Source organism: Sciurus vulgaris, assembly GCF_902686455.1.
Source record: "Sciurus vulgaris genome assembly, chromosome: 8".
NCBI classification, from domain to species: domain Eukaryota; kingdom Metazoa; phylum Chordata; class Mammalia; order Rodentia; family Sciuridae; genus Sciurus; species Sciurus vulgaris.
Window position 1 is genome coordinate 3,255,953 of NC_136468.1, and position 27,310 is coordinate 3,283,262.

General features: G+C 59.4%; 1 protein-coding gene across 6 annotated transcripts in view; it reads right to left on the minus strand.

Moving 5' to 3' along the window:
- Positions 1-331: 331 nt before the first annotated feature.
- DPP6 (dipeptidyl peptidase like 6) overlaps positions 332-27,310 on the minus strand; it is a 934,588-nt gene continuing 907,609 nt past the window's right edge. For all 6 annotated transcript variants that reach the window (XM_079149262.1, XM_079149264.1, XM_079149261.1 and 3 more), the window contains exons 18-26: positions 19,822-19,920; positions 16,836-16,905; positions 14,856-15,050; positions 9,137-9,191; positions 6,909-7,020; positions 5,176-5,234; positions 4,210-4,282; positions 4,047-4,120; positions 332-2,219 (exon numbers count right to left, since the gene is read on the minus strand). In XM_079149262.1, coding sequence (XP_079005388.1) covers positions 2,073-2,219; positions 4,047-4,120; positions 4,210-4,282; positions 5,176-5,234; positions 6,909-7,020; positions 9,137-9,191; positions 14,856-15,050; positions 16,836-16,905; positions 19,822-19,920 — 884 coding nt within the window. In that variant the 3' untranslated portion in view covers positions 332-2,072. The remainder of the gene's footprint in view (positions 2,220-4,046; positions 4,121-4,209; positions 4,283-5,175; positions 5,235-6,908; positions 7,021-9,136; positions 9,192-14,855; positions 15,051-16,835; positions 16,906-19,821; positions 19,921-27,310) is intronic.

Below are 27,310 nucleotides of genomic sequence, written 5' to 3' on the forward strand. Positions count from 1 at the left end.
TCTCAACCCTGTGTGTCTCAACCCTGCACCTGTGTGTCTCAACCCTGCACCTGTGTGTCTCAACCCTGCACCTGTGTGTCTCAACCCTGCACCTGTGTGTCTCAACCCTGCACCTGTGTGTCTCAACCCTGCACCTGTGCAGACACAATGGAAACCCACTTTCTTTGGCATGAAATGGTTAACCCTATCCTCTGTCCTCTGCAGCTACAGCTGGTACAGTTCTCACTTGCCCTCAGGGTCAGTCTTGGGAGCCAATGAGTGTTCCAAGACATCTGGAAGCCTCGCCCACTTTCTAAGGTGACATGGTGGCGGAGAAGCAAGAAAAGAGCAATCCAAGTGGTAAAATAATGTTTTATTCCATGGATGAACAGACGCTACCATGCCACATCCCCACGTCCCTCCCTACAACAAGATCTGCGGCCAAACTGGCTTCCCCTTGGGACCTCCTTGGCTCTGCAGTCAGTCAAACCTGCTGAAAGAGCCCAGCACCATCTTGGAACTTCGGATTGGTCCTGCTTGTCAGCACATTGGTCATCTGTGCACTTGGTGAAGCTCCCGCAATGCAGACCTTCCAAGGGACCTGACGAGAACTGACCTTCAAAGCTCGTGTGGATGGAACCAAGACCCCCAAACACCAAAAAGCAACATGGACACATCTCCTCTGTGGACAGGATGTCTAGGACACCCCAGCAGAACTGGAAGCTGGGAAATCAGCACTGACATTCAGGTTGTTGACAAGCTCAAAAGGAAATGATGGTAATTGGTATATTTCAAACTAACACTTCTAGAGAGTCAGAACAGCCAAGAGATGTCTGCATGCAAGTTCAACACAAGGTCAGTGCTGTGCGGGGGAGTCTGCACAAACGCCGGACACGCAGTCCTTTCTTTATATACAACAAATGAAATGTACACTGGGAACAGCGGCTGCACATCCATCCAGCACGCATCTTGCGAGCTGGTGGAGGACAGCATGGAGCTCGCTGCCTGCGAGGGAAGGGAATGAGCCATGCTGGTCAGATGTGGGGCTGCCCTTCAGGACGCCATGACTCCAGCTTGCTCAACAGACCTGTGGGGTGGGATCTACACTTTGTATGATTTTTAGCCAAATGTCATCTGGAAAGACTTGACAACTTATCAGGGAGGGAGAGGACGGGCTTAAGGACCCATGTGCCTGGACAGTGTGGATCTACAGCTGCATCCTAACGCAGCGCAGTGGGAGGAGTCTGTCTATGTTTCCTTTTGGAGAACACTACTGGGTGGGTTCCTCCGTCAGAGTCCAAAATGCCTCCACAGATTCTGAAGACCACGCTGAGGAGAGAGGTTCGCTTTTGAACTATGTCTTCATCCAAATAAGTGCCAAATGGAAAGCAAAGCAAAGCAACAGGAAGAAACAGAGAAGGGAGGAAAAGCACAAGAAAACAATCCCACGAGCTCAGACGACGGAGTGTCAGGCGAAAACCATAGAAAAATATGAATTAATTCTATAAGGTCAACCATTAGCGTAGCTACAGTAATACTTTGTACAGAAAAGGGTCTGTTTCCTTGGTGCAGTCCCGAGCCATGCCGACTCCTGGTTACAGAAAGGAGCCAACCAGTGTGGGCACACACAGCAAGACAAGGTGCTGTCAGGGTCTCCATCCTTGTTCCCACTGTAGGTGCATCAGACAGACGCACTGCTGCTGGGAGCCACAGCACGCTAGCACGGAGGGCGGGTCTGAATGCTACGATTGGAAGCTTGGACTTAAGGGCCGGTTTCCTGCAGGCTCCAAATGGCCCTCACTGCCATCTGTCCTTTGCTGTGTCCCTTGGGGGAGGGGCCATGGGATGCGACAGTCACTGTGGGGCCAGGATGCTGCCGAGCTGGGGGTTCCAGGCTGTGTGGGGACACAACTCCACTGGGGAGGGAGCTTGTTTCCCAAGCCAAACTGCCTAAGGTACCGAGAGGCAGGCATGCTGTGGAACGTCGACCCCTCCGCCAGGCCTGCCCCTGGGGGGCCGAGGGGCGCAGGGGGATTCCTCAGTTGCATACTGTGGTAGGAAGAGCCTCGTCTATGCTCAGGGCTGGCAGGTGGTCAGTCCTCCTCCTCGTCCTCTTTTGCTGCGGCAGCTGGGAGCTTGTCCTGGATCCTGAAGCACTCCACAAAGAAGTTGACCAGGGACCTGTGGAGGTGCTGCTTGAGGGCGGGGCTGTGGAAGTAGTGGCTTTCGTCTGGGTATATCTGCAAGGAAGCCAGAGTCATCATCCCGTCCACTCCCAGTGGATGGCGATGGGCACAAGAAAACAGCCCAGAAGCCCCAGGCGCCCTGCTGATTTAGGTGGCAAAATCGGTTTTCCAGGGCTTCAGCCCCAACTCAGGTGCCATTCCCTCCTGGAAGCACAGGCCACTGCTTCGGCGAGTAGACCCCTTATTCCCGCAGCCCAGGAATGGACTGTCCTCCCAGCCCGGCTCCTTGCCCTGCCCGAGGCAGTGGCCCACCATGTGGGTTGGTGAAACGCAGTAGGAAGTGCCACACTCCGCAGACCACACACTCGCGGTCTGTTTGTTTGGATTTGCAACCTGGACTCACGTTTGGGGTCTACGGAGGCCATGACCCATCTGGAGGGTGCCGGGATTTCCATAAAAATGGGAAGGACACACTGCCCCATCCCAGGGACCCTCAAGTGTGGGAGGGTCCCGGGGGGTCCAGCCCCGTCACTGCGGTCTGTGCCTCTGGCTGGCTACACATGCCTCGCGTAGGCCTTGCCTTGCAAGTGATCGGGTGGGGAGAATAATCAAAAGAGACAGGCTGACAGTGTGTTCTGAGAAATAAGTGAGACGACACCTTTGAAGCTCTTAGAAGGAGCCTGAGACGTGGGGCAGGCACACAGGCTGTGCTGCCGGCCCAGAGTTCACTGACCCCGCCTGCCCTGCCTGGGGCACTGTGCTGTGCCTGACCCTGGGTTCCAAAGCCGAGTCTGAATCCTCTATGTCACCGGGGTGGCCTTCACCTGTTTTCATGACTTCATTATCATACTTACGTCACAACAGCCAGCTGTATAGAGGAACGCAGGAAGCGGTCTGGGCCCTCCTCCTTCTCCCCCCTTTCCCCACGCCTGAGCTGGTCATGGCTACAAACTCACTGAGTGTCTGACAGGACACTGCTGTGCCCGCAAGCATGGCATAGGACGTCCCTTTCCTGGACACAGATGGAGCTAGTGACAGAGCTCTTCAGCACCTGCCCCTGGACTCGGCACCTCACACCTTTGAACCTGCCGCGGCTGCACTGTGTGTGCAAAGGCTACCCATGTTCAGAAGGAAGGTCCAATTAACGACCAGATCCTTCCAACCCTCATCAGTCTTCAACCCCGCGGCCAAACTCCCTGTGGCAGAAGCTCTCCTGACCTGCTCAGCCACACGTGGCTCCACAGGGCAGAGAGTGCTGGAGATAAACCAGGGGTGGCCAGAGCCAGGCAAACATGTGCTGAGGGAGACAGGGTGGCCAGCTGAGTCCCCACTGATCTCTGAAGCTCCAAAGACCATCAGGTCCTGTTTTACCAAAGGAGCCAGAGGGCAAGAAGGGCATGGAAGAAGTTTCCTGAGTCACCCCTGTGAGTTGCTGGAGAGCCTGGAGTTGCTGGGTCAGTATTTGAAGCCAGTGAGGACAGACAGTGGGTTTGGGAAGGGCAGCACTTGGTCACAGCTGCAGATGGTGCTGGGACAGCCTGACAGTGTTTACGGCCATGTGTGGCACTGCCCAGAGGGATGCGGGCCAGAGCAGGGCCACCAACCCATGTCCCGAGGCAGGAACAGCCTGCCGGACACACTGCTACATGGGGTGTGTGCTGGCCTGCCCTGCTCACTGCCCCGCTACGATCCCGAGGATCTAACCGTGGCCTGCAGGTGGGGCCGCTGGCCAGCTAGGAGGAGACCCCGTGTGCTGCCTTCCTGAGCTGTGGTGCCCAGTCATCTTGACCAGCCAGCACAAGGGAGCCTGCTGAAGGGGCGGTGCCGAGGGCCGCTGGGTTCTTCCTGCTCCCAGAGGAAGCGGGCGATGTGACGCCGTACCTGCAAGCTGTAATTAGCCTTCCCCTTGATCAGCTGTGTGATGAGTTCTGCGGTGTGCTGGAAATGGATCTTCTCTGAAAAAAACAGAAAGAGCCACGCGTTGGCCAACACCATGACGCCACCCGGGCGCCTCCACCAGCCGGGCGAGCGTGCGGGGCCTCACCGTCCGCCGTGGCATGGATGAGCAGGAACTGCTGTTCCTCCAGCGCCGACACCCGGTGGGCCACCTTGGTCATCTGCACACAGGGGAGGGGTCAGGTCAGGGCTGCCGTGGGAGAGTGGGCCAGGACAGGGAGCCTGGCCGGGAGTGAGGGAGGTGTGCAAGGAGCCCCAGGTCCTGGGGTCGGGGACGCCCCGCCACACAGTGCAGCCCCTGGCGATCCCAGCTCCCCTTCTGTACACCCACTGTTCTAGGGAGAGAGTGAAAGGGTGTCTTCAATGGCAGAGGGCCTCAGAGGGCCGTCATCTCACCTGGAGCCCCTGAGGGGCCCCTGTCCCCATGCAGAGCAGATGGGTGTCCTGAGAGCCCCAGGAATTCCCTGGATGCTCTATGCCCCGTGGTACCAGAGGTGCTTCCTGTGCCTGTCCACAGCTTGTCCTCCCGAAGGAGAAACAGCTTGGGGTGGGGAGCAGGAGCCACCCACAGCCTGTGTCCTAGGGGGCCAGGCCAGGACTCCCCCAGCCCTCAAATCCTGTCACGGGAACAGACTGCCCCGGGAGGGGCCGCGTTAACCCAGTACACAGTGTGGTAGGAGGACCTGGGGGTTTTTCAGCCTGAGGGTTTTTTCCTTTCGGTACTGGGGATTGAATCCAGAGAGCATTACCACCGGGCTATATCCCCAATCCTCTTAATTTTTTATTTTGAGACAGGTCTCATGAGTTGCTGAGGCTGGCCTTGAACTTAGGATCCTCTTGCTTCAGCCTCCCGAGTAGCTGGGATCATAGGTGTGGGCCACCATGCCCAGCTCAGCCTGGGCTTTGGTGGTAGAGGGACAAAGACCCTGGCCCAGAAAGCGAGGTGGGCTGCAGATGGGGCCAGGCTGGAGGGCAGCAGAGAAGGAGGGCAGAAGCAGTCGACCGATTTAATTAGGTTCCCCACGTCTCCTGGGGCAATTGTGCTCACACCTACCTCATATGCCCTGTTGTCCAGTCCGTGGAGGCCCAGGTAACGCTCAGAAAATGCAGACGCTGCATGGGGGCAGAGAAAGGGTCAGCTCCTGTCCTCAAGGCCCCCTGGTGCTGAGCCCAGACTCTAGGGATGGGCTGGGGTGCAGGGGACCAGCCCACTGTACTTCACAGCAACATGGTCTAAGCATTTGGGTTGTTGGGTGCAGTGGTATGTGTTGGTGGCTGGCTCTTTATAGGGAAGTGAAACTTGCAAACTGATTTATCTGACTCTTAAATAAACAGGAGGACCCCACTTCACTTCCACACACGGGAGGGGAGCACATGGTGAGACAGCAAGTTTCTGTCAGAATTTACTTATTTTGTAAAAACACCAGGCACGTACCTGCCCAGTCCTGGTTCCAGGTCCTGGGCCTACAGGGACCTGGCGTTGGTCAGATGCCAGTGGAGGACCAGGGCCTACCCAGGGCTGCCCTGCCAGGATGCAGGAGGAGCTCCTCCACATCACGGGGTTCTGGGGAGTCCTTCATGAGCGGCAGAGATAAAGGAGGGACTGCCGGTCTCAGCACCGTGGCCAGGGGGCCAAGTGCAGCTCTAGCACGCACAGGTCCTCAGACCACACATGCACGGCACAGAGGGCCACGTGTGCGTGCATCTGGACCACACAGATTTGAAAGAGCATGATTAGTAAATTAAGAAAATCTCACTGAATTTAAAAATCGAAAATATGCCACGCAGATGCCATTCGAAAACGACTCAACCAGATTTCGAGCCAGAGAGTTTCTCATGGGATTCGAGCTTGAAATGAGCATCGGGAAGAGCGTGAAAGAGCATGTGCCAACAGGAGGGTCTGCGGGCTGCAGTGGGCCCTGCATGGCTGGGCAGGGCCCACGGTACCAAGAGGGGGCATGCGGGCTGTGGGCGGCTGGAGGTGGGCGGCTTCCTGCAGGCTCTGCCCAAGAGGGCCCTCCACTTTCTACCCACAAGCCAGCATCGCTTGGTGTCGCCTGGCTGCCCTGCAGACCTGACCCAAGAGCGAGTTGTCAGAGCCACATCTGAAGACGGTGAGTGTCACAAAGCCACTCACAATCAGAAAAGACCTGGGTGACCAGAGGACAATGCGGGGAGCTCCAGTCCCACAACCTGCTGCCCAGGGGCCTCACCTGTGCCTGGGCAGAGCATGCTCCCCACCCCGCCGGGAGCCCTCATTGCCGTCGGTTTCCCACAGCCAGGCATCCTGACAACCTGTCCCCAGCCTTGGCTCCTGCCCATGGAAGGCCACTCTGAGGGCAGGTGCCTGTGCACAGCAGGGAGTGCACATGGCAGAGCAGAACCGTGGGCCCCGCTGAATCATCATCCAGTAGCAGCCAAGTCTCCCCGCCACTTGGCCCTTCTTGAGCCCGCCAGATGCCCCAGGTGCCAAGGCTCAGTGCAGGGCCCTCCCCAGACGATGGCAGCAAGGAGGAAGGGCAGCCCCTGGGGATCCCAGAGCCTCTGGGCGCGACTGTCCTAAAGGCACTGCTGGGGGCTGGCCACCAGTTCTGATTCCTGGTCTTGTGTGCAGGGATGTGATCTGCAGGTATTAGGGGCTGGACACTTCCATTCAAAACCATGACTAGCACCCACTCCCCAGGCAGTGTGGCATGGACTGGGGGTGTCTGTGGTCGGGTGCAGAGGTGCTGAGAGGGAAGGTGCCCGCGGGACAAGGGTCAATGCCAGGGTCACCCAGGCCATTACCGTACAGCTTGAAGTCTGTAATCGGCGCCAGAGCAGAGCCGCAGGTGAAAATCTGGCCTTGATTTTCCCCCTTGGCGGGCAGGATGTAAGTGCTCAGGAAGCCACCGTAGTCCTGGGAAGGTACACCAGAGAGAAAGAAGGAGAGCTCATGTCCGCGCAGCATCACGAGCTCCTCGGACACAGGAGGAGTGAACATTTTCATGTACTTTCTTTATCTAACAAATGATTTGAAGGTTTCTTTGAGGGCAGTAAGAGGAGAGGCAGAGCAGAGCCTTCCCAGCGAGGCATGGTGATCAGGCCTGCCCATCCTGGGCTCCGGGTGGGTGGCGCAGCTGCCTGCTAGCAGTGGAGATGTGGCTGCTGGCCACGGGACGCTGGGCACGGAGGGCTGGGGCAGGCCGCCTCCCACGTCTGCACAGGCTCTCCTCCACTGCCTCTGTGTGCAGGCCAGGCTGGCCAGGCCAGGGGGAGGATGCGAGGGAGAGCAAAGAGGGACTAGGCCTGCCCCAGACAGACGCGTGTGTCCTTATATGGGGCGAGCCCTCAATTCCCACGTTGCCCTGACCTTGGGGCTGTCACCAAGGGCAGCTCTCCCAGCTGAAGCTTTACATCAGCTCCTGCATGGCACCTTCATAGCTGGCTGGCTGGAGGAGCCACAGCCTTGTGAAGAGCAGAGCCCAGGGGACAGGGGACAGGACACAGGTAGGAGCTCTGATGAGCAAGTGGGGGGCAGAGGGGAAAAGCCCCAGAGACCCGGGAGACTGTGCAGGGCTCCAGGGACATGCGAGCACGTCTCAGAGCACGTGTGCTCGTGTGTGCATGTGTGCATGGGAACGTGGGAGTAAGCATGTGTGTACGTCCACCTGACTGTGGTCAGTCATGTGAGCCCGTGTGAGCATGTGAGCCTGTGTGTGCTGAGCTTGGGGCTGTGGAGGGTGGAGGCACCAGGGAGCACAAGTGGCCTGCATGACAAGGGACACACAGAGCCCGGGAGTGCACACTGGAGGCAGGGTCACAGAAGGTCAAAGAAGGCCAACCCTTCTGGCAGGATGCTTCCTTCACAGGCTCTTGAAATCTGTATCTTAGGACAAAAGAGCACCCAACAAAATCGTGTCACGAAGGCGGGTGAGGATCCATTCAGGCCGAGCCCAAGAAAGACTCGCAGGGAGCGGTCAGTGCGTCCTGGGCCTCATTCCAGCCGTGGGCTGGGCATGTGAGCCACGGCTGCAGGGTGCAAGGGTCCCTTCTCCTGGAGTGTACTCAGTTCCTGCAGGCTGAGTCAGCCCCTGGGAGAGCCCATTGACCACCAGGTGACCACCTGCTGTGTCCAGAGCACGGTCTCACAGGCAGGACGTCTGAGGCAAAGGAAGTGGGGGGGCGAGCTCCCTGGCTGTGCCTCCATGTGTTTGGGGAGAGTAAGAACCAATGAAGTCTAACCAGCCCCCCGGCCTTGGCCACAGGCTGTTGGAAGTGACTTCTGGAGGCACCTACATGGTAAGAGTTGACCCTTGGGGTATACTCATCAGCCATCCAGCTGGCCCTGGGACCTCTCAGGCAGGGAGTGGCCTCCATGTGCCTAGAGAGCCTCTAGGGCAGTCCCAGATTCTTGGAGTCCCACACCCCTCCCTCCCCAGTGCTGGGTCCCATAAATTTGGAGCTGGTTCCCCGACCACTGACTTGAGCCTTTGCCTGCAGGGGATTCAGGGCGGAGCCTCCATGAGTGGAGGTGGGTGTGTGCACAGCCTGTGGTCTGCCTTCTGAAGATCAAGAGGTCTCCGGTCCAGGCTGAGGCGGGTGGGCACACCAGGACCACAGCGTGGCTCTCCGGGCACCCAGCTCCCAACTCTGGGCCTCTACAGCAGCCTGCCCGTACCAGCCTCAGCCCAGCGCTGGGCCCCCAGGTGGACGCTCCTCTGGGCTGACAGCCTCCTCCCCTCCACCTACGCGTGGGTGGAGGACACCCCGAAACGGACTCCTGCTGCCCTCCCCTGGTCATCCCACTGCATGAGCAGCCACAGGCTCTGGAAGGAGCGAGCGAGGACCCGGCTCTCTCCCCGTTCAGACACTGCGATGAGAAGCACCGTTCGTGACAGGAATGAAGCCGAGCGCCGCTGGGGACACAACGCCTCTGGCCTCCCGCTCACACCCCAGACCGCTGACAACCTGGATAGGAGGGCTATCTCCAGGCCCAGGGCGGAGGGGCCCGCGTGCGAGACGCGCAGACTCACCTTCCCGAACACAGCTACCCGCGTCCTGTCGATGTACTGCTCCCTCAGCATGGTCCTGCAAGGTCAAGGAGGGAGGCACTCAGTGCCCACGGGCTGCGCTGTGCACCCCGGGCCCACCACCTCAGGCTTGAACACCCCTCTTTGAGGAGTGGCCGGCCAGGACCAGCCGGGGTCAAGGAACTCCTGGTTGTGGGTTACAGGGCTGAGCGAGGATCTCTGAGCTTGTCCATCATGGTGCCCTGTCTCCAGTCCTCTGTGGGGGCCCCTTTCTTGTCCCTGGATGGTTGGACACACTCCTTCCTTAAGTTCCCTGCCATGGCCCTGCGGGGAGCAACCAGCTGGTATCCAGGCTGATGTCCCTGAGTCCTGCTGCCTCCTCACCAGAATCTCCCCACCCTCCCTGCTGTGGTCCCGCGTTCTCAAAGCGACTACGGTCTTTCTGGTTTCTGGTCCTGCCTGCCGCTGGGGGTTCCCCGGGATAGCCAGCTATGTTCTGAAATGGTGCGGATTTCCGCGTGGCCCCTGCCACCTGCCTCCCTCCTGCCACTCCAGTTTCCCTCTGCTTCTTGGTTTGCTCTTGCTCTGTTCCGTTCACTCTGCTGGATGGTGCCACCTGCACTACTTATGCCCTCCTCTGCCCAAAGGGGTGTGACGCTCTAGGCGCCGGGCCCCAGGTGCCCCATCCTAGGTCAGCCACTTGCCAAGGACCCTGGAACAGAGCTTCTACTGCTGCTGATGGACACCACAAGCTTCTGGAGGGCAGGTCGTGCCCTGCGTGGAGTGGCAAGGGCCACGGGCGGTGGTTTCCTTCACTTCAGCAAAATGGGGTGATTTTGCATCCTCATTATATCATTGTTTTAATGTAATGGGTTCCCCAGGTGATTTCTAGACACTGGGGACCCACGCAGCTCCCCTCGAGGACTTGGTTTGAGCACTAGCCAAGCACAGGAGAACAGGGTGCTACCTTCTCCCCCTCCTTCCTCGGCACCTGCTTAACGAGTACCTGGCTTTCTTAAGGCCCTGGGTCAGGTCTTGGGGACAGATGTTGAATAACATACAGGTCTTGACTTCCAAACCTTCTGCCCTCAGAGTCAGGATCCCTGTATCCATTTCTGAGTCAGCCATGAGGAATTTGGGCCCTTCAGGCAGGTACTTAGACTTCCCAGGTCAGGTCTCAGGATAAAATTAACAGGCTCCAAGGTTGGGACACTGGGCTCAGTGGAGGGCAGGGACAAGGGGCAGGCCTCCAACAAGCTAATTAAGTGTAGGCCACACTCCAAATGGCTGCCCCAGCCTTCCAGAGTCCAGGCAGGTTGGAGGACAGGACCCCGTGCTGTGGCCACGGCCTGCTCTGCAGTGAGCATTTACAAAGCGCCCTCCCTCTGAGGGGGGCGGCGCCAGCAGAGCCGGCTTCACAGCCCCTACGCCGCTCCATGGGGGTTGGAAGTAGGAAGCGCAGAGCAGAGGTGACTGGGTTCAGAAATCCGGAGGAGACACTCCACGGGTTGGCTGCCTCTGGGGAGAAGGATGGGTGCCGGGTGGGGAGAGGGGCAGGGAAGCAGACAGCCGTGGCGCTGAGTGTCCGTCAGGGTTGCACTGTGTCCCTGCAAAGGCACACTGAGGTTCTAAGGCCCAGACTTCAGCAGGAAGCCTGATTTGGGAACAGGACCAACGGTAGATGTGCTTAATTCAGGATGAGATCGCCCTGTCGTAGGGTGGGACCCTAACACAATGTGATTGGACCCTTATAAGGGGAGGGAGGCTGGGGAAAGCCAAGTGACGGTGGGACACAGGAGTGATGTGCCCACAAGCCAAGGGGACCTGGACACCTGGGACCACAGAGGCTGGCAGAGGCAGGAAGGACCCTCCTGCAGGTTTCGGGGATGTGACCCACCTACATGTGGTTCTGGGGTCCTGGTCTTAGAGAATCAGTGAGCTTGTTTTTTAAAGGTAATGTCCTCCAGGTTTGGAACTTGAGACTCACAGGCACAAACACACACCCACATGCTCTCACACATACACTCACACATACACAATCCTTTGTCACACACTCTCGCACACGCGTTCTCTCTCTCTCTCTCTCTCTCTCACACACACGCACACACACACACACACACACATGCACGCACACATGCACACCAGGTCAGCACTACTGACACTGCAGGCATGTCTGCATATGTGGACACCATTAGTGCATTTCTCCAGATTTCTGAATTTCTCTTCCTGACCCCGACTCCACCATACAGATGTCGGTCTGGGCAATCTGGAAGGGTCTGGCATGACCAGCTAATTCTAGAAGAGTCAACCCAGTCCATGCGATTTCTCCCCAGGGCCACTCGCTCTTCCGGGCCACATGGCTGGGGATCCCTGTGGCAACGTGATGCACTTGACTGAGCCCAGACACTCTGAAGGGCCAGCGTCTTGGCTCCTTTCTGATTTGTAAAGCCTTCCTTGTCTTCTTGTTGTCTGTGACTGCCTTGGTCTTTAGCAGGCCTCTCCTCTAATGGCCAGGTGCCTCTCACCCCCTGATCTAAAGGTTGCTGACGATGCCCACCTGGAATGACTGTGTTCTGGGATGATTTTGCTACAGACATGGACCCCTCCGTATGGGAGCTGGATCCCTGAGCATGGTGGGCTTCTTACTCCTGGGGGATGTTGGAGACACAGCCAGGAGCTGATCAGAGCCAATCGGGGCATCTTTCTTGATCCAGTGGGTACTTAGTTCAGTTCCAGGCCCGGGTGGAGGGGTCCAGAGGAACTGAGCTAAGTACTAACTGGATCAAGAGCTGTGCTTTGAGTGGGAAGAGGCCTGAAGCAGCAGTGACCGATGATGGGTGTGTTGTGCTGCACCTTCAGCCGCTGAGCTTGCAGGCAGTGAGACGAAGCAAATGCCTTGCCTGGGGCCAGGACGGGGCACTGTGCCCCAAGAAGCCACGGAGCCCTGGTGGGTTGCACATGAGTCTCAGTGACAATGTGTGGGCTACACGGGGCCATGCTGTGCCTCCGGCTTTGCTCTGCACCCTCCAGTCGCGGGCTGGTTCTGCCCCTGGGGCCCCAGAGCCTGGAGGAGTGAGGCAGGGGGTTGTGTTTCAGTTAGTGACGCCATGAGGAGAGGAAGTCAGGAGAGAAGCTGAGACTTTGCGGGGCATGTAGGCAGCAGGGGCCACGAGGCCAGCAGGAGTCACCACCCAGGCCTGCCCTGCCCCTCCCCTGGCTCTGCCCCTCAGCCCTCCCCGCCCCAGGGTCTCAGGTGCCTCTTGGACGGGTCTTGCATTACTGCCTAGCATTTGTGCACAGCGTGCTCTGTTTGGAACACGCATCTCCCGTTGCTATCTGGCTGCCCCCTGTTTACCCCTCAAGGTCTTGGCCACAGGCACCTTTCACGGAAGCCCTCCGGGCCGGGTCACTTGCTTCTGTAGCTCTGTGCTGGCTCCACCTATGCCCAATCACAGGTTGACAGGACTACCCTTTCCTCAGACAGGGGACTTCCCTCCTATCAGCTGCACATGGGACTTGAGGTCCAGTGGGCCCCAGGAGGGAAGGACCAGGTGCAGGAAGCTAGGGGATGGGATGGCTCGCACACGTAGGCAGCCTTGAGAGTTAGCCTGGGGCCTCCCGATGTTCAACCTGCCCACACTGCGTTCTGAGTAGTGGGAACAGAGATCCCCTAAAGAACCCGAGTCCTGTGGCTCCACACGGGGCACCTGCTCCCGGGGAGCCTGCCTGCTTCCTGGCAGCTCCAAGCTTCCCAGTCACTCTGTGCACTTGTCCTGTGAACTCCCGGGTTGAGATCTGATGTCACTGCCGGTTTTTCTAGAACAGGTTCTGTCTCGCTTTTGAACAGATGGCTGAGTTGATTCCTTGTTTTTGGAGAAGAACGGGAGGGGGGAACAGCTCTTGTCCTCTTGAGCTCTGCAGGGCAGCTGGGCGCAGCCAAGTCCTGCAGGTGAGCCTGAAGGATACCTGGCCTTCCTCCTGGTCCTGGGGGCTGGGAGGTGGGGAGAGGAAAGGGTGGGAGGGGGCAGGGAAAAAGCCCCCGGAGAAGGGACAAAGAGCGGCTGCTCACTGGGTCCAGCAACCTCCAGCCCGCTGGTCTTGTCTTCCTTCTGGGAAGCGTTCTGCAGTGCACATGGCCAGCTGCTGGCCTGCAGCCACCAGAGCAGAAGCCTAGGGTTCACATGCCCTGTCCTTCCTCTGCCAGGAGGGGGTCCCCACAGGACAACGAGGCCCACCTGCGCTCAAGGTGACTGCCTGCACCGCTCTTGCTGGTGCTGGTGCTGGGCTCTGAGTTCTGAATCAGACAGGGCAGGGCCAGCGACATGGAAAGAGAGGTTTCTTAGTTGATTCTTGGAGAGCTCCTCCTTGCTTTGTGGAGGTTTCTGGAAGTGGCTTCCAGCTGCCTGTACCTGCTGGAGGTGCATGAAGCAGCATGGAGCAGGTGCTCCTGATGGCCATCTGGGATGGAGCAAGGAACAGCTCAGGACCAGGCCACGTGGTTCACAAACAGGTGGAGAGGGCTGGGTCTCCGGTGGCACTGTTGGTCTCTGGGTCCCATGACCCTGAGGTCTGCTGACCCTGTGGACTTTCAGAGCCAGCAAAATCCTTATTCAAAGCACTTTGTGGGGTGTGTGTGTGCATGCACGCTGACTTCAGGCAAACACAGCCTTGCGCTTCGCCTTCCCGAGTGCCAGGTCCTCAGTTTCTCCCCGTGTCTTGTCGGTAACGCACGCGGAGTGCGTAGGTACTGCCTTCTCCACCTTCACCTGGCTCCGACGCCCCGAGGGAGAGAAGTCCTTTGTCCCCTCACTGCTTCATGGGTTTCAGATCCTGTGCCACGTGCAACCGCATGCTGTCCAGCTTCTTTTTAAACAAGAGAAAATGTTCTGCAAAGCCAGTGAGACGACCGCTTCAGAAGCTGCAAGTGAACTCACACGGTAACAGGTACAGAGGGGCCCACGGCTGTGTCCCCTCACGCTCGGCCTAGCACGCGCGCCCTGCTGGCATGAGGGTGGCCCACGCGTCCCTGCTCAGGATGGAGCCACTACAGTCACCACGGGCCTGGTCCTGCACGGTCCTCCTTGTCCTTCCTGCTCTCCCGAGCGTGTGTCTGCACAGTCCCTTGGCAGCTCTGGAAGCACCGTCACTGGGCCAGGTTGGCTGCTCACCAGGCTGTGCCGCAAGAGGGGGCGCTCTCTCCGAGCAAGCCTGAGGGCAGCTGGAGCCTGCAGGTTTCTTTCCTCACGTCTCTTATTTCCAGGGTAAATGAACTCCAGCCCCTGACCCTGGTGTTGGTCACTCTCTGCCCTAGGCAGCATGTGGCTGGTCTCGCTGACTCTGTGACACGGATGTGGAGGAGGACAGATAGTGCCCAGAGCTGGGGAGGGCATGCCTGGCCCGCCACTGAGGGCACAGGCTCTCCTCCCAGCGAGGGTCGCCCCTCCGCGTGGCCCCACTCAGGTCCTCCGTCGGTCCTCCTCCCCTCCCCCCTTCCCTGGTGATGAAGGGCAAAGGTGTGGACATGAGCGACACTGGCCACCGAGAAGCGAGTCAGCCTGCTCCAGCCTCTGCCTGCAGAGCGCGTCGTGACCGACTGGACGCAGGAGCCCGTGGCCGTGGACGCCGGCACGGAGGCTGCCTCCCCGGAGCCCGCCCTGGACTTGCCGCACACGGGGCGCGAGCCCGACCGTCCCATGGTGGCCACGGCCCTGCGGCTGCTCACCTCACGGCCTCCATCTGGTCCTTCTCCTCCAGGGTGCCCAGCCGCCTCCTCACTTCGTGCAGCAGCTTGGTTCCTTGGAAGCCGCTGCCCCGGCCGTCGCATCTGACCACCACTGCCCCGTGGCTGCTCACCATCACCGTCTCCCAGCTCACCTCAAATTTCTCCGACACACTCTGGCTGCCGGGAGTGCCATCCCTGGAAGCGACAGTCGCAGGCTCAGCATGCTGCAGGTGGACGGCACCTTTCCTGGAGGACGGCCCTCTCCCTGAGCCACATGCCGACTCTGCAGCCCCAGGGTTCACTGCCGGGCCCGGCAAGCTGGAATTCGTGTGTGGGGTGTGCATGTGTGTGTTTGTGTGGGGTGTGTGCAGGTGGAGTGCAGGTGTGTGTATAGGTATGTGTGTGGGGTGTGTGCAGGTGTGTGTGTTTGTGTGGAGTGTGTGCAGGTGGTGTGCAGGTGTATGTTTGTGTGGGGTGTGTGCAGGTGGTGTGCAGGTGTGTGTTTGTGTGGGGTGTGTGCAGGTGGAGTGCAGGTGTGTGTATAGGTATGTGTGTGGGGTGTGTGCAGGTGTGTGTGTTTGTGTGGAGTGTGTGCAGGTGGTGTGCAGGTGTGTGTTTGTGTGGGGTGTGCATGGGTGTGTGTATAGGTGTATATTTGTGTGGGGTGTGTGCAGGTGGTGTGCAGGTGTGTGTTTGTGTGGGGTGTGCATGGATGGTGTATGGGTGTGAGTGGGGGTGTGTGTGCAGGTGGTGTGCAGGTGTGTGTTTGTGTGGGGTGTGCATGGTGTATAGGTGTGTGTGTTTGAGGGGTGTGTGCAGGTGGAGTGCAGCTGTGTGTATAGGTATGTGTGTGGGGTGTGTGCAGGTGGTGTGCAGGTGTATGTTTGTGTGGGGTGTGCATGGATGGTGTATAGGTGTGTGGACAGTGTGTGGGGTGTACTGAGGGCAGGGGTGTGTGTGGGTATGGGCATAGAGCATAAGTAGTGTGGCGGGTGGTTGACGAAGTGTTAAATCAGTACAGACATCAAGGGAAGTGAGTTCATGTTGGCGTCTATACCACAGGCCCTTGTGTGACTAGGGACTAAGTCCTGGGTGGCAGGCAGCAGGGCGAGGCCAGCAGCCTAACTGGAGTTTCTCAGGCCTGGCGTTCACCAGGTGGGTAACGTCCTATAGTCCCCAGGGCCACCCCAGTGCAGGCCCCTGCTGGGACCCAGCTCTCAGGACAGTGCAGCAGGCTGGCTTCCCAGAGGTCAGAGAGCTCGTGGCTCCCCCTGCTCGCTGGGTCTGGGAAGGACAGGAGGGACGTGGACAAGGGCAGTGCCAAACCCCGGTGGGGGTGTCCTTCCAAGAGCGTCTGTGTGCGCGAGGCAAGTTGCTCCGTCACCTCGCTGTTAGTGTGGGGGCCCTGCTGGTTGCACGCCAAGGAGAGGTACCCAGCCTACAAAGAGCCCCCGGCAGACCCACCCTCTCCCGAGGTGTTCGCAGAACGAACCAAGGGTCTGCTGGCTGGCAGAAGGAAAGACCTGGCGTGTTCCGGGCCACCTCTGGGATGCTGCTTGGGCCCCCGCAGGTGAGAGCTGACTGGCCCAGCCCTCAGGACACTGGTAGCAGGCAGGGTCCAGGGCTTGGCCCTCCTGCGCCTGCACCTCAGGGCCAGCCTGTCCTGGCCATCCATCCTCCATGAGCTGTTGTCACTCTTTCTGAGCACTGCACTGGCCCGTCAGACGACCCCTGGTGTCTGAATAACACTGTGAAGCAGCCTGCTCCTGGGGAGGGACACCCACCTCCTGCAAGTCCGGGGGTCTCCAGGAGTTGTGCAAGGACCCTGGCTTTTGCTGGCCTTTGCTGGCAGGCTAAGCCGCCTTCAGTGCTTCCCTGCACCTCTCCTGGCTATCTGTCCTCGGGGCTCGGTGTTCACCTCCCCTGGGTCTGGAGTCCCTACATGGGCACCCCGAGAAAGACAGAGGCAGCTGTACTCACACCACCAGGAGCAAGGGGTAGTGGGCCGTGTCCGTGAAGGTCGCCGGCTTCAGGATCTGCATTGGCAAGTCTGTGGAGAAAGGGAACACAGCGGCGGTCAAGGGGAGCGTGGGCCAGGAGGCGGACGGCAGCGCCCCTGGCATCTGTGTCCTCAGTGGTGAGGGCCTGTGGGCGAGGCACGCGTGGACATCGGAGCACAGCCTGGGCCTCCTCTCAGGGACTTTGACCTGGAGCCTGAGGCCGACCTTGCAGGAGCGAGCGCACAAAACCAGGAAGGACAGGTCCCCTGGGCACGGCCAGCAGCAGCCAGGGAAGCTGAGACCCAGCCAGGGCAGCCCCTGCACGTCTGCCACATGCAGGGAGCCGTGTGGGAGCCGTGGGCTTGGGGACGGGCAGACTGAGGGATGGGGGCTGAGGTGGGGGTGAGGACAGAGCCGCTGGGGGCTGCGCCAGTGCGCGTTTTCAGGTTCATGCTGGGCAGGTCTGAGTGTCGGCTGGAGCCACAAGAAGAGGACGCTGGGAAAGAGCTGAGGCAGCCCTGCTGGGCCTACAGCTGGTCCTGCAGCCCCCACGTCGCTGGGTTTGGTCCTTGGCAGTGTGTGTGGGTGAGGAGCCTCGAGCAAACTGCACCCCTGGCTCCCCCTCTCCCAAACAAGCCTCCAACAAGCCTCCTTGCCCAAGTTAGAACTCGTTTGTTGACACTGACTACAAACCACATTACCAAAGGCACAGCCATTAAATTGGAATCAGTGGCTTTTCAATGCGATTACTAGCCGGCCACACCCGGCCTGCGCAGCCAGGCTCTGACCCAGCTTCTCATTACGGATCCCGGATGAATGTCAATGGCTTGCAAATTGGATCAGTGGCCCAGGGACTGGCAGAGAGGCAGGCATTGGCTTGTCATGTACATCCCCTGGACGTCTCCCTGCAGCCTGAGGGCAGACCTTGGAAAGGAACCTGGCTAGCCGGCTCACTTCAGGGCAGTCTTCCTGCAGGCTGTCTAGCTTCCTCCAGCAGAAGTGGAACACCAAGCAGAGGCCAGGAGGGCCCAGGCCACAGGACTTGCTGTGCTCCCAGGGGTGACATCAGCCCCTGAACACGCAGCTGGGCCCCCTCCCTGCACCTGTGCCCACTTCCAAGTGGAGCCCGTGCTAGGGACGCTGCAGCAGGGCGGGAGGCTGGTGATGGCTGTCACGGCGGTCGCTGTGCTTCCTGGGGTGGGGGGGTGATGCTCATGCACGAGGCTTCTGGGGTGGAAACCTGGGGACAGCAGTGGAGCCGGAAGAGGCTAAGGCCGGGAGGCTGGACACTGGGACCGGGAGCCACACATGGGGACACCAGGCCACACAGCTTCTTGGCCAGAGCTGGTTGTCACAGCCTCTGCTCAGGGTTTTCCTGCCTGTGATTCTCACTCCTCGAGCCCCGTCTTCAGTTTGAGCCCCGTCTTCAGTTCCAGCCCCAGAGCAGTCACACAGAGGCATTTGAAAGAGGGGACCCTGGACTCGCAGGGGAGGGGGACTTGCCACACACCACATTTCCAGACTTCCTGGACTTTCAGAGCGGGTGACTCTCCCTGAAGGAAGGGGCACGGGTGCCTTTCTAGACAATCACACGCATTCTGTGACTGGAACACAAAGGACACAGCGTGTTGTGTTGAGGGAGCTGGGGACGCACCATGGGGTGGCTTGGCCAGGCACGGCTCCCCCGCAGCCTCCTGGGTGGGTGCTGGGAGTCGGGAGCAGCCTCCTTACACAGCTTTCCTTCCTGCCTCAGCCCCTCCTTCCTTTGAGTGGCACAAACTCGACACCCCCTGCAGGCACTGTTCAAGTCCGACAGCCCACGATCTGGCCCGCATCTCCTCTGGGCACACAAGCTTTCGCTTCCTGCTGCCAATGGCGAGCACGCAGCTGGGTCCGTCTGCCTGCTTCCCTGGGTGCGCCTTGGTCCCTTGTTGGGAGCACACAGTCTGCCAGGGGGCGGTCTTCTCCAAGCTGTGGAGGGCATCTGCTCACACCCCGGGGCCCCCGACCCGGGTCACAGGCTGCTGTCCTACTGGAAGGGACGGGTGGACCCAGAGCACCTCCTGGGAGGCCAGAGGCCGACAGCTCCTCCCTGCCCCTGAGGCGCAGGGCAGACACCCTCTGCTGAGCCCGCCTCCTCTCCTCCTCTCCAGCCTTTGCCCCACAGTGGCTGTCCATCCATCACTTTTCGCCTGGGGGCGGGGAGGCCTAGGGACAACCTCAGAGATGCTGGGCAAGTGGGACCTGAAGGAAAGCACTCGAAGGCATTTTGTAGGCTCAGTCAACAAGCAGAGGGTGCTAGTGTGGAGGCAGGGAGGGAGAGAGACCTGGGGAGGCAGGGAGGCTGGGTGTGGGCATTTACACGGGGCTCTGCAAGGCTGGCGGGTTGACCTGGGAGCCAGCCGAGAGAGGCAAGAGGCGACGCTGTTGAGCCCGCTGCCTCCCCTGGACTGCAGCCCACCAGCCACAGCCTGGTCCCCGTGCCTGGGGCAGCAAGTGCTCCTGATGAGGTCCTCAACGGGCAGTCTGAGAGGAAGGCGCTCCTCAGGCAGTGCCCACACCCGACTCTCTTCTCCAGAGGCAGGGAAGCCCCCCATCGACGCACAGTCGACCACAGAGGCAAGAGGCTGAAGTCACGAAGACCTGGGACGGCTGGAGGAGGGACTTCCAGAAGGAGGCTGTTTCCCGGGGAGGGTCCGCCAGGGCAGTGTTTCCGTCTGAGTTCTCACCTCAACGCCAGCTCGGGGTGAGGAATCGTGTGCTCTGCTGGTTTTGGGCTGGTCACCAGAGTGAGCATCTCGGTGTGGACACGGTGAGCCAAGGGTGGGGTGGGTGGCCAGGCAAGCAGCCTCTGCGAGGCTGGGCTCCTGCGCTCAGCAGGCAGTTGCTGAGGTGGCTAGGGGCGCGGGCGCGTGTTCTGGAGCAGCCCTTCGCCCTCCTTTGTAAAGGGGAAGGATAGCACTTACTGTAATCGTCCACCTCGATCTTCCTGTATTCGACTTTAGGCATCTGCCGGTCACTGATGGCCTTCCGCACATGCTCATTTGTTTCCAGGTCGAAGAGTTCTGCAAGAGAGAAGGTACGGTGCGCTGGGACAGACCCTTCACAGCCCTGGGCATACCCACTGGCGCCGCGGGCGCTCCGCACCGTCCGCTTCCCAGGCCAGTGCTGGAGCGACACTTCTCATTTCTACGGCATGAAATAGGGGCCAAGAAACAGACTTTAACAAGCTACACGGCAGAAAGTCGAGTCTAAAGTCGAGCGCTCGGGCAGAGCGGGCTCCCTCGGCTGCGCCAGGCCGCCTCTGCCCACTCCTGTTCTCAGAGCTTCTCACTCATACGCAGGGTTTGCGCTGACTCGTCTCGGGACCGGCAGCTTTTGGAAAGTCGGCATTATATATCTGGTAGGACAGATGGTTGAACACAGTGGCCAAAGTAGCCAGGAAGGGAAGAGTAGACCCTGGAATGTGCTCTTCATGACATTACCTTAGTCCCAATCACTCTGGATTTCTTAAGTACAGTTATCTGGACTTCGAACCTTAGATTGGAGGATTATACACGTGGACAGTAAAGCTCCACAGGCAACACTTTGCTATGGGGCAGGGACACTAAACAGGAAGGAGAGGTCCTTCTAGTGTCCAGAAAGCCCAAGGTCCTCAGGGGTGCCCGGTATTCAGACCGTCAAGTGGCAGGAGTCAAGGAAGCTGCATGGCTGGACCGTCAACCCTGGCTCCATGCCCAACTCAAACCAACACTAATCGAAGCCAATGTCCACTGGACTCACTAATGGCTTCCTGTGATTGAGAGACTAACTACCCAATCGATGCTGTGGTTCACTGACACGCCCAGACCCAGGCATATTGCAGGCCAGTGCTCGGATCCTACCAGGTCATTTCAAAGCCCCAGGTCACAGGAGGTCCGCCAGGACCCAGGGAGAACCTGCCATCTTTACCACTCTCTGCTATAGGAGTGGCCCAGGAGGGCAGCAGGAGAGGGACGTGGAGTGAGCAATTGTGGGCCCACTGTAAAAATGTGAGCTCACCAAGATCACGGCAATTAGCAAATTAGATCATCTTAGCCACAAGAGCGCTGTCAGTTTCTGCAGCTGGGCACCTGCAGAGCCTGAGCTGGGGAGGCGTCCTGGTGGCCAGCCCTGATCTGGGCCACTACATTTCAAAATGAGCAGGGACAGACATGTCCCGGTTTATGGAAATATGCTCTTATCTCCTAACCCAGACGAAGCGTGAGGTGTTTGTGGTGTCACGCAGCAACCTCCCAGGCTGATCTGGAAGCACAGCTTTCCCGCTCAGCGGGCAGCATGCGAGGCCTGAGCGAGGCCTGCCCAGAGCACAAGGACCAGCCAAGCGCCCGTCCCTGGTCTCTGGGCCTGAGAGTTCTGGCTTCACGTGGGGCATACGATGCTCTTACCGCTCGCTGACAACACAGCTGCGTGTGAATAGCTCGCTCCTCTCTATTAAATCCCACCCTTCACAGAAGAGCACCAAAGCAACAGACTATTAAATTTAGTTAAATATTAGATTTCTCATTTAATGATTGCCCACACAACTGGTTTTATCAGCAGAGAGCTGACTGTGTCACAGGGGAGTTGAGTTAAGCCATTTTATTTGTTCCCATAATTGCATTCAAAGAGGGCAGGAGCTCTGCAGAGAAATAAGAAAAGATTGGCATATTCCCCGAAGGCTCTTCCTTTGCCTTCGGGGCCGTGGGGACCTCCAGTCTGCAGCATACAAATGGCCACTCCTTAATTAAATGTGAGCCCCTCTAATATTTGGCGGAATTAGCTATTATCAGATCTGGACACGGTGAACCCGCGGAGACGGATGCCTGCTCACAGGGGCGGCTTCCCCCACGGTGAGCTTCCAAAAGGCCCTGGGGCTGGGGGCTGCTGGAATCACCACTGTGCTCAGTTCTGGAAAACAGGGGCCCGGATCCTACGGAAACCAACAGGCGCTGCCCTCACGGGGAGAGGAGGCACCTTCTCTCCTCCGGCCCGCGGGACGCAGTGGGGCAGGGACTCACGCACCCCCACCTGCCCAGGCTCTCGGGGCTGTTCTCCTGCCACTTCCCCCTCACTTCCTTCCTCGTGCGCTCCCTCTTCACTGCACAGTGCTCTGCCCATCCTGGGCTGCTGCCCTCTGTTGGACACCAAGTCCAGGCCTGGGCGGACACCGGTGAGGGGTTTTCGGACTGGCCGCCCAGTGGGAGGCCTCCTGGCTCTGAGTCCACCAGGTCCAGTTGGCGGACTCAGTGTGGCGGTTTGAGCACCAGCTGATCCTTCCCCCATGTCTTAGCCCTTCCTCCCCTGGCCTAATTTTGAGACCCTGAAGGCAGGGTCCAGGTAAGCAGAATTCATCTGTGGCCCCTCCAGCTCATGCTAGGCACAGGGACACACACACGCTGATGGAACCATGTATGTGCATGTCCCCCACACCCAACATGAGCGTGCCCATTGGATGGCGCAGCTGCTGTCACACTGACACCCTGCAGGTGCTCCTCAAGCCCCTGAGAGCTGCCCACAGGCAGCAAGGCCTGCAGCCCCTCTGGCTTGCCCTGGGTAGAGAAAGAGGCCTGAAGGTGTCCCCCAGGGGTATGGGCCCCCTTGAGCCCACGCTTGTTCTCTACCTGTAACTGGCCAAATGCCAGCTCTGCCACCAAAGATGCCGAGCTGAGGTCTCAGAAGCAGCCTCCTGCAAATAGATGGTCACTCCCCATCCTGGAGGCCTGCGTGCGCACCCCAGGAGTCAGCAGGACTTTTGCAGACGCACAGAGGGTTTTCTGGGTGGGTTCCCAGGCCTCGGAGGCTGCGTGCCTGTCAGCAAACGTTGCCTGAGAAGGAACGTGGCTGGAGGAGCTCAGGACTGCTTCTGCCCATGCGGCTTCCATCCTGGCCCTGCACAGCCTCAGGTGCAGCAGGCGACCTCCGAGCCCCTCACCTGGCCCTGGGCCTTCTGCTGGCAGGTGAGCTCCGAACGAAGGACTTGGGACCACCAAGGCTGGGCAGAGAAGCCCTGGCGATGGGCAAGAAATCTCTGGCAACACGGTCAGCTCCTGGTCCTTAGATTTTAACAATGCCAGGGGATGAGACTGAGCCACATGTCCGAAGATTCCCAAGAATACACGTTTCCCGTGATGGCCTGCCTCATTCCCACGTGGCCGGAGAGGGGCAAGGCCACAACAGAGCTCGGCCACCTTCCGCTCCAGCCTCACGCGCATTCTCGGCTCTGACGGAACAAGGATGCCATCGGCAAAGAAGCCGGAGAATAAGCGTCTGACACTTATTCTAGAAGTTAGGAAGATCCACTGTCTGTACGTGAGCCAGCTGGGGACAAAAAGAGCCACGTGTGAAAGCAAGCATGGCCTTTTATGCCCAACACCCACCCAGTGCTGTGTGGTCTGTGGTTTGGGATGCGGACCACCGGTAATCGAAATTATCCATCTATGGTCATGGAAAACTAAATAAACATTTTTAAAAATTCCAAGCCTCTGTGACATTAGGACAGGGACCAGCAGTGGGAAGTAAGTGTCAGCTTGAGGAGGCAAGGGAGGGATGCAGTTTTTGTTTTTTTGGTACCAGGGATTGAACTCAGGGGCACTTAACCACTGAGCCCCACCCCGAGCCCTGTTTTGTATTCTATTTAGAGACAGAGTCTCACTGAGGTGCTTAGGCCTCGCTGTTGCTGAGGCTGGCTTTGAACTCGCCATCCTCCTGCCTCAGCCTCCCAAGCCTCTGGGATTATAGGTGTGCGCTTCTTCAGATTCAGGACTCAACCTGCTGGCCCACAGGCTGGAAAGCCCTAGGCCCCTCTCTTGGGGACAGGTCTGGCAGTAGGAGGGTGTCCAGCTGGCTGCTGTAGTACCAGGAAGACCCTGGCCATTCCTCTCTGCTTGGACCAGGGAAGAGCCGTGTTTTGAGGCCCAAGACCATGGAAAGACTCTAAGACACTGTGCAAGATCAGCAGTGGCCACCCGCTCCCTGGAGGGCAGGGACAAGGTGGCTCTTGAGTGCCCTTTCCCCTCTCTCTTTAGGGTCAGAAAAGAAGAGTTCACCACCAGCTGCCCAGTGGTTCATACCCTCGCTTCCCTGTGTGCAGTAGCCTGGCAGCCCGCCCTCCTGGCAGCACCCCTACCCACACGCACACGGTAAGCAGACCTCTTTGAGGGGGCGTCTGACCTCACTCTGTGTCCCACAGGACAGCCGGACTCCTCAGAGCACTCAGGGGCCTGTCGTGATCAACAGCTGAGTGGCATGTCCCCCCCATGCCGGAGAGAGGAGGTGCCATGACAGCCGGTCGGCACCACTCAGGAAGCAGGCAGGGGGTGGGAGGGCGAGGGAGAGCACCCGCACTCAGCGCCCGAGGGGGCTCGCAGGGTTGCCCGGTGCCGCCCACAGTGGGAGCTGGGTTTGTGCTATGAAATCCAGACCAAGAGCTGGAGGGAGCCACGGGGCGCGGTGGCCAAGCAGCCGAGGGCTCAGACAGCGAGCTCTCGTCGTGGGCCATCCTGACATCACCCCACCACTGCACTTCCTCACAGAAGCCATGGAGCCCCACCTGCACCGTGAGCCGCCAGGATCCAGCGTCACTGCACACGTGAGCCGTGAGCCGAGGACTTTCTGCCCAGGCCAAGCTGTTTGCGTACTCAGACGGCAGCTGAATGTGCTGTGCCCAGCCATAATTACATTCCTGAGGAAACAGCCCCTAAATAATTCAGAGTCACATCTGTGAACACCCCGCAGGCTCTGTTTGTAGATAAGATTTTCTAAGGGGGAAAAAGTCAAATGCTCCCAGGGCGGCTTCGGGGTCAGGCAGGAGAGGGAGAAAGGACAGGCATTCTGCAACAGTAATTCCAACCTCCACAGCAGGGCTGGGATAGGACAGCCACCTGCCCAAGTCCACAGCTCCGCCCTCCAGGGCCTCCCCTGCCGTGGGGCATGCGGGTCCTGACGGCCTCCGTCCTGTCTGTGGTCCCTGCAGCCGTTTCCTCAGCAGTCCAGAAGCACGCTCACTGTCAGACTGCCCAGCTGCCGCTACCTGGACCCCGCTCTGCAGTTCAGCGCCACGGGGCGGTCGGAAGCGCCCTCCCAGCCCAGGACAGAGCCCTGCTGCTCTGCGTGCCCTGTTCCCAATGGGTGTGGCCCCAGCACCCTCCCCAGGGCCGGGCTGAACCAGGGTCGCTTTGGGAGGCGTGAAGGACGCTGCTGCTGGGCCTGGGGACAATGACGCCAAGCCCGGGTCCTGGGGCCTGGGCAGCTGAGCAGACGGCGGCTCTAGGTTGGGTGTTGCTCCTTGAAGGGCATGGGTGTCATGAGGCCTCTGGGCACAGCACCCAGGCCTGAACCCCAAGTTCACGCAGGCTCACGTCGGCGTGGTGCAGGCGCCAGGCGGTAATGTTCAAGGACACCTGCCTGAGATGGCGTGTGGAGAGCCCGCACTGAGGTGGGGCCTGGGACTCTCCGTGTGTCGCCCTCTTGGTGCTCCACGTCTTTGGAGCGCTTTTGACTTTGGATTGGGATTAGGGAGGCTCCTCCTCAATTGGAAGGGTGGGCTCTGCTGGAACCAGGCTGCTGGGCTTGGAGACGACTCCGCTGCGCGCCCAGCTCCGGGGCAAAGCGCCGCTCCACCGTGAGAGTGACTGTGCTGATGGCCGGCTGGACAGGCCTGGGCGATGCCTGCTCGCGGTCGCTGGGCAGCTCAACCGGCCCTCCCTGAGACCTCGCCTGTCTACACCCTGCACAGGGAGCATCCGCCAGGACATTCTCCAGGACAGAGAGGGCAGGGGACGAGGAACACTGTGCAGGTGCCCGCAGACTCCTCGTCAGAGCAGAGCCACGGGGATGAGCGGGTGGCCGCTCCCAGAATTCTTGCAGTGGCTCTTCCCATCATGGAAGAGCGGGACGGGTCTGAAAGCTACCGGGCCCGAAGCTGGTCTGCGAGGCCCCAGGCCGCCTGAGTGCACATCAGCCCTGCTGCGGGCCGTCACCTGCCTTGGAGGTCCTGCTGCCCAACAGGACACGGGCATGATGCCGTCACTCAGACCGGGCCTAGAGCCTCAGGCCCTGCTTCCTCACGGGGACCCACCAGTTTGACACAGTGAAAACACGGGCATTTGTTCACCAGGCTGTCACAGCTGGGGGAGGTGGAGCGCCCCTCCCCCAGACACTACCTGGAGGCCAGAACTCAGTGCTGGGTTTGGCACTTCAGTGGGGCCTGCAGCCCTCAGTTCTCACTTCCAGGTGGCCCCAGAGTGTGCTCCTGCAGATGAGGACCTGAGGTGAGGTGGAAGGAACGTGGGGCCCATACCCTGGGCAGCTACAGGTCACACCATCTCCTGGAGGCCCACACTGGGGTCCCCACACCCTGCAGTTGATGGGAGCTGAGGGACTGAGCGAGCGAGCTTAAAATGGAAACATTTGATCTAAAAGTCTGAGCTCCTTGGAGTATTTGCTAGGTGGCCTCTTGCTGTCTTTTCTTCCTCCCTCCCTCCCTCTCTCTCTTTTTAAACTACTTTCTCTCTCCTCTCCTGGATGGTTTGCTCTTGAGCAGTTGGAATTCCGGGAGGAACAGCGTCCCTGCTGTCCTGCCGCTCAGCCTCCAGCTCCTCCTCCAAGTGGAGTGGCTCGGCGTGTCCTGCCCTGCAGTGGCCTTACCGCGGGAGCAAGGAAGCCGTGGTGCGGGCGAACGCTTTGCAACATGCCCCTGGGTCTCGGTGCAGCCATGCCGAGCAGAGCCTGCCTTCCTCAGATGGGGGCCATGTCTCTGCCTTCGACAGACGTCCATTTCCTCTGCTCCACCCCAGGACCCTCCAGTTGCAGTTCAAGAGCCCCCTTGTTGGCGTGTCCCCTGTCTTGTGGGCCACGCTGGAGCTTCCTGTCTGCGCCTCCTGGTTCTTTTGGAGAAAGCCTGCTTGACCTGCAGGAGGCAAGGACCAGAGAGCCAGCTCAGAGCCAGGGAGTCCGGCAGGTGGGTGGAGCTGGGCTCGCCATCCCCCAGGGCAGACGAGGTGGCCGGGGCTGCTGCACTCCTCCCTGGATTTCCTCACCATCCCTGGGCCTCGGAGCTCCTTATTCCTGTGTCCAGGGCTCCTTGCAGAAGTGACGTAGGCTACTTCCACACCAAGAGGATGAGGAAGGCGCTCGCACCCAGGTTCCTCCCTGGAGAGCCCAGGGGCGTGGGAACTGGACGTGGGGTGCGTGAAGCAGAGCCCTGTGCTGCCGTGAGTTGTGGGCTGGATCGAGGCTCCCCAAAGGTGTTGGAGCTGTGATCCTGGTGCCTGTGAACGTGGTCTTTTTGCACACAGGGTCTTTGCAGATGATCAAATTAAGATGAGGTCACTAGGGTGGGTCCTAATCCAATGCGACTGTTCTTACAGTAAGGGGACTGGACAGAGGCACGGAGGACATGGGGGGAGGTGGAAATCAAGGTGAGACAATGACAAG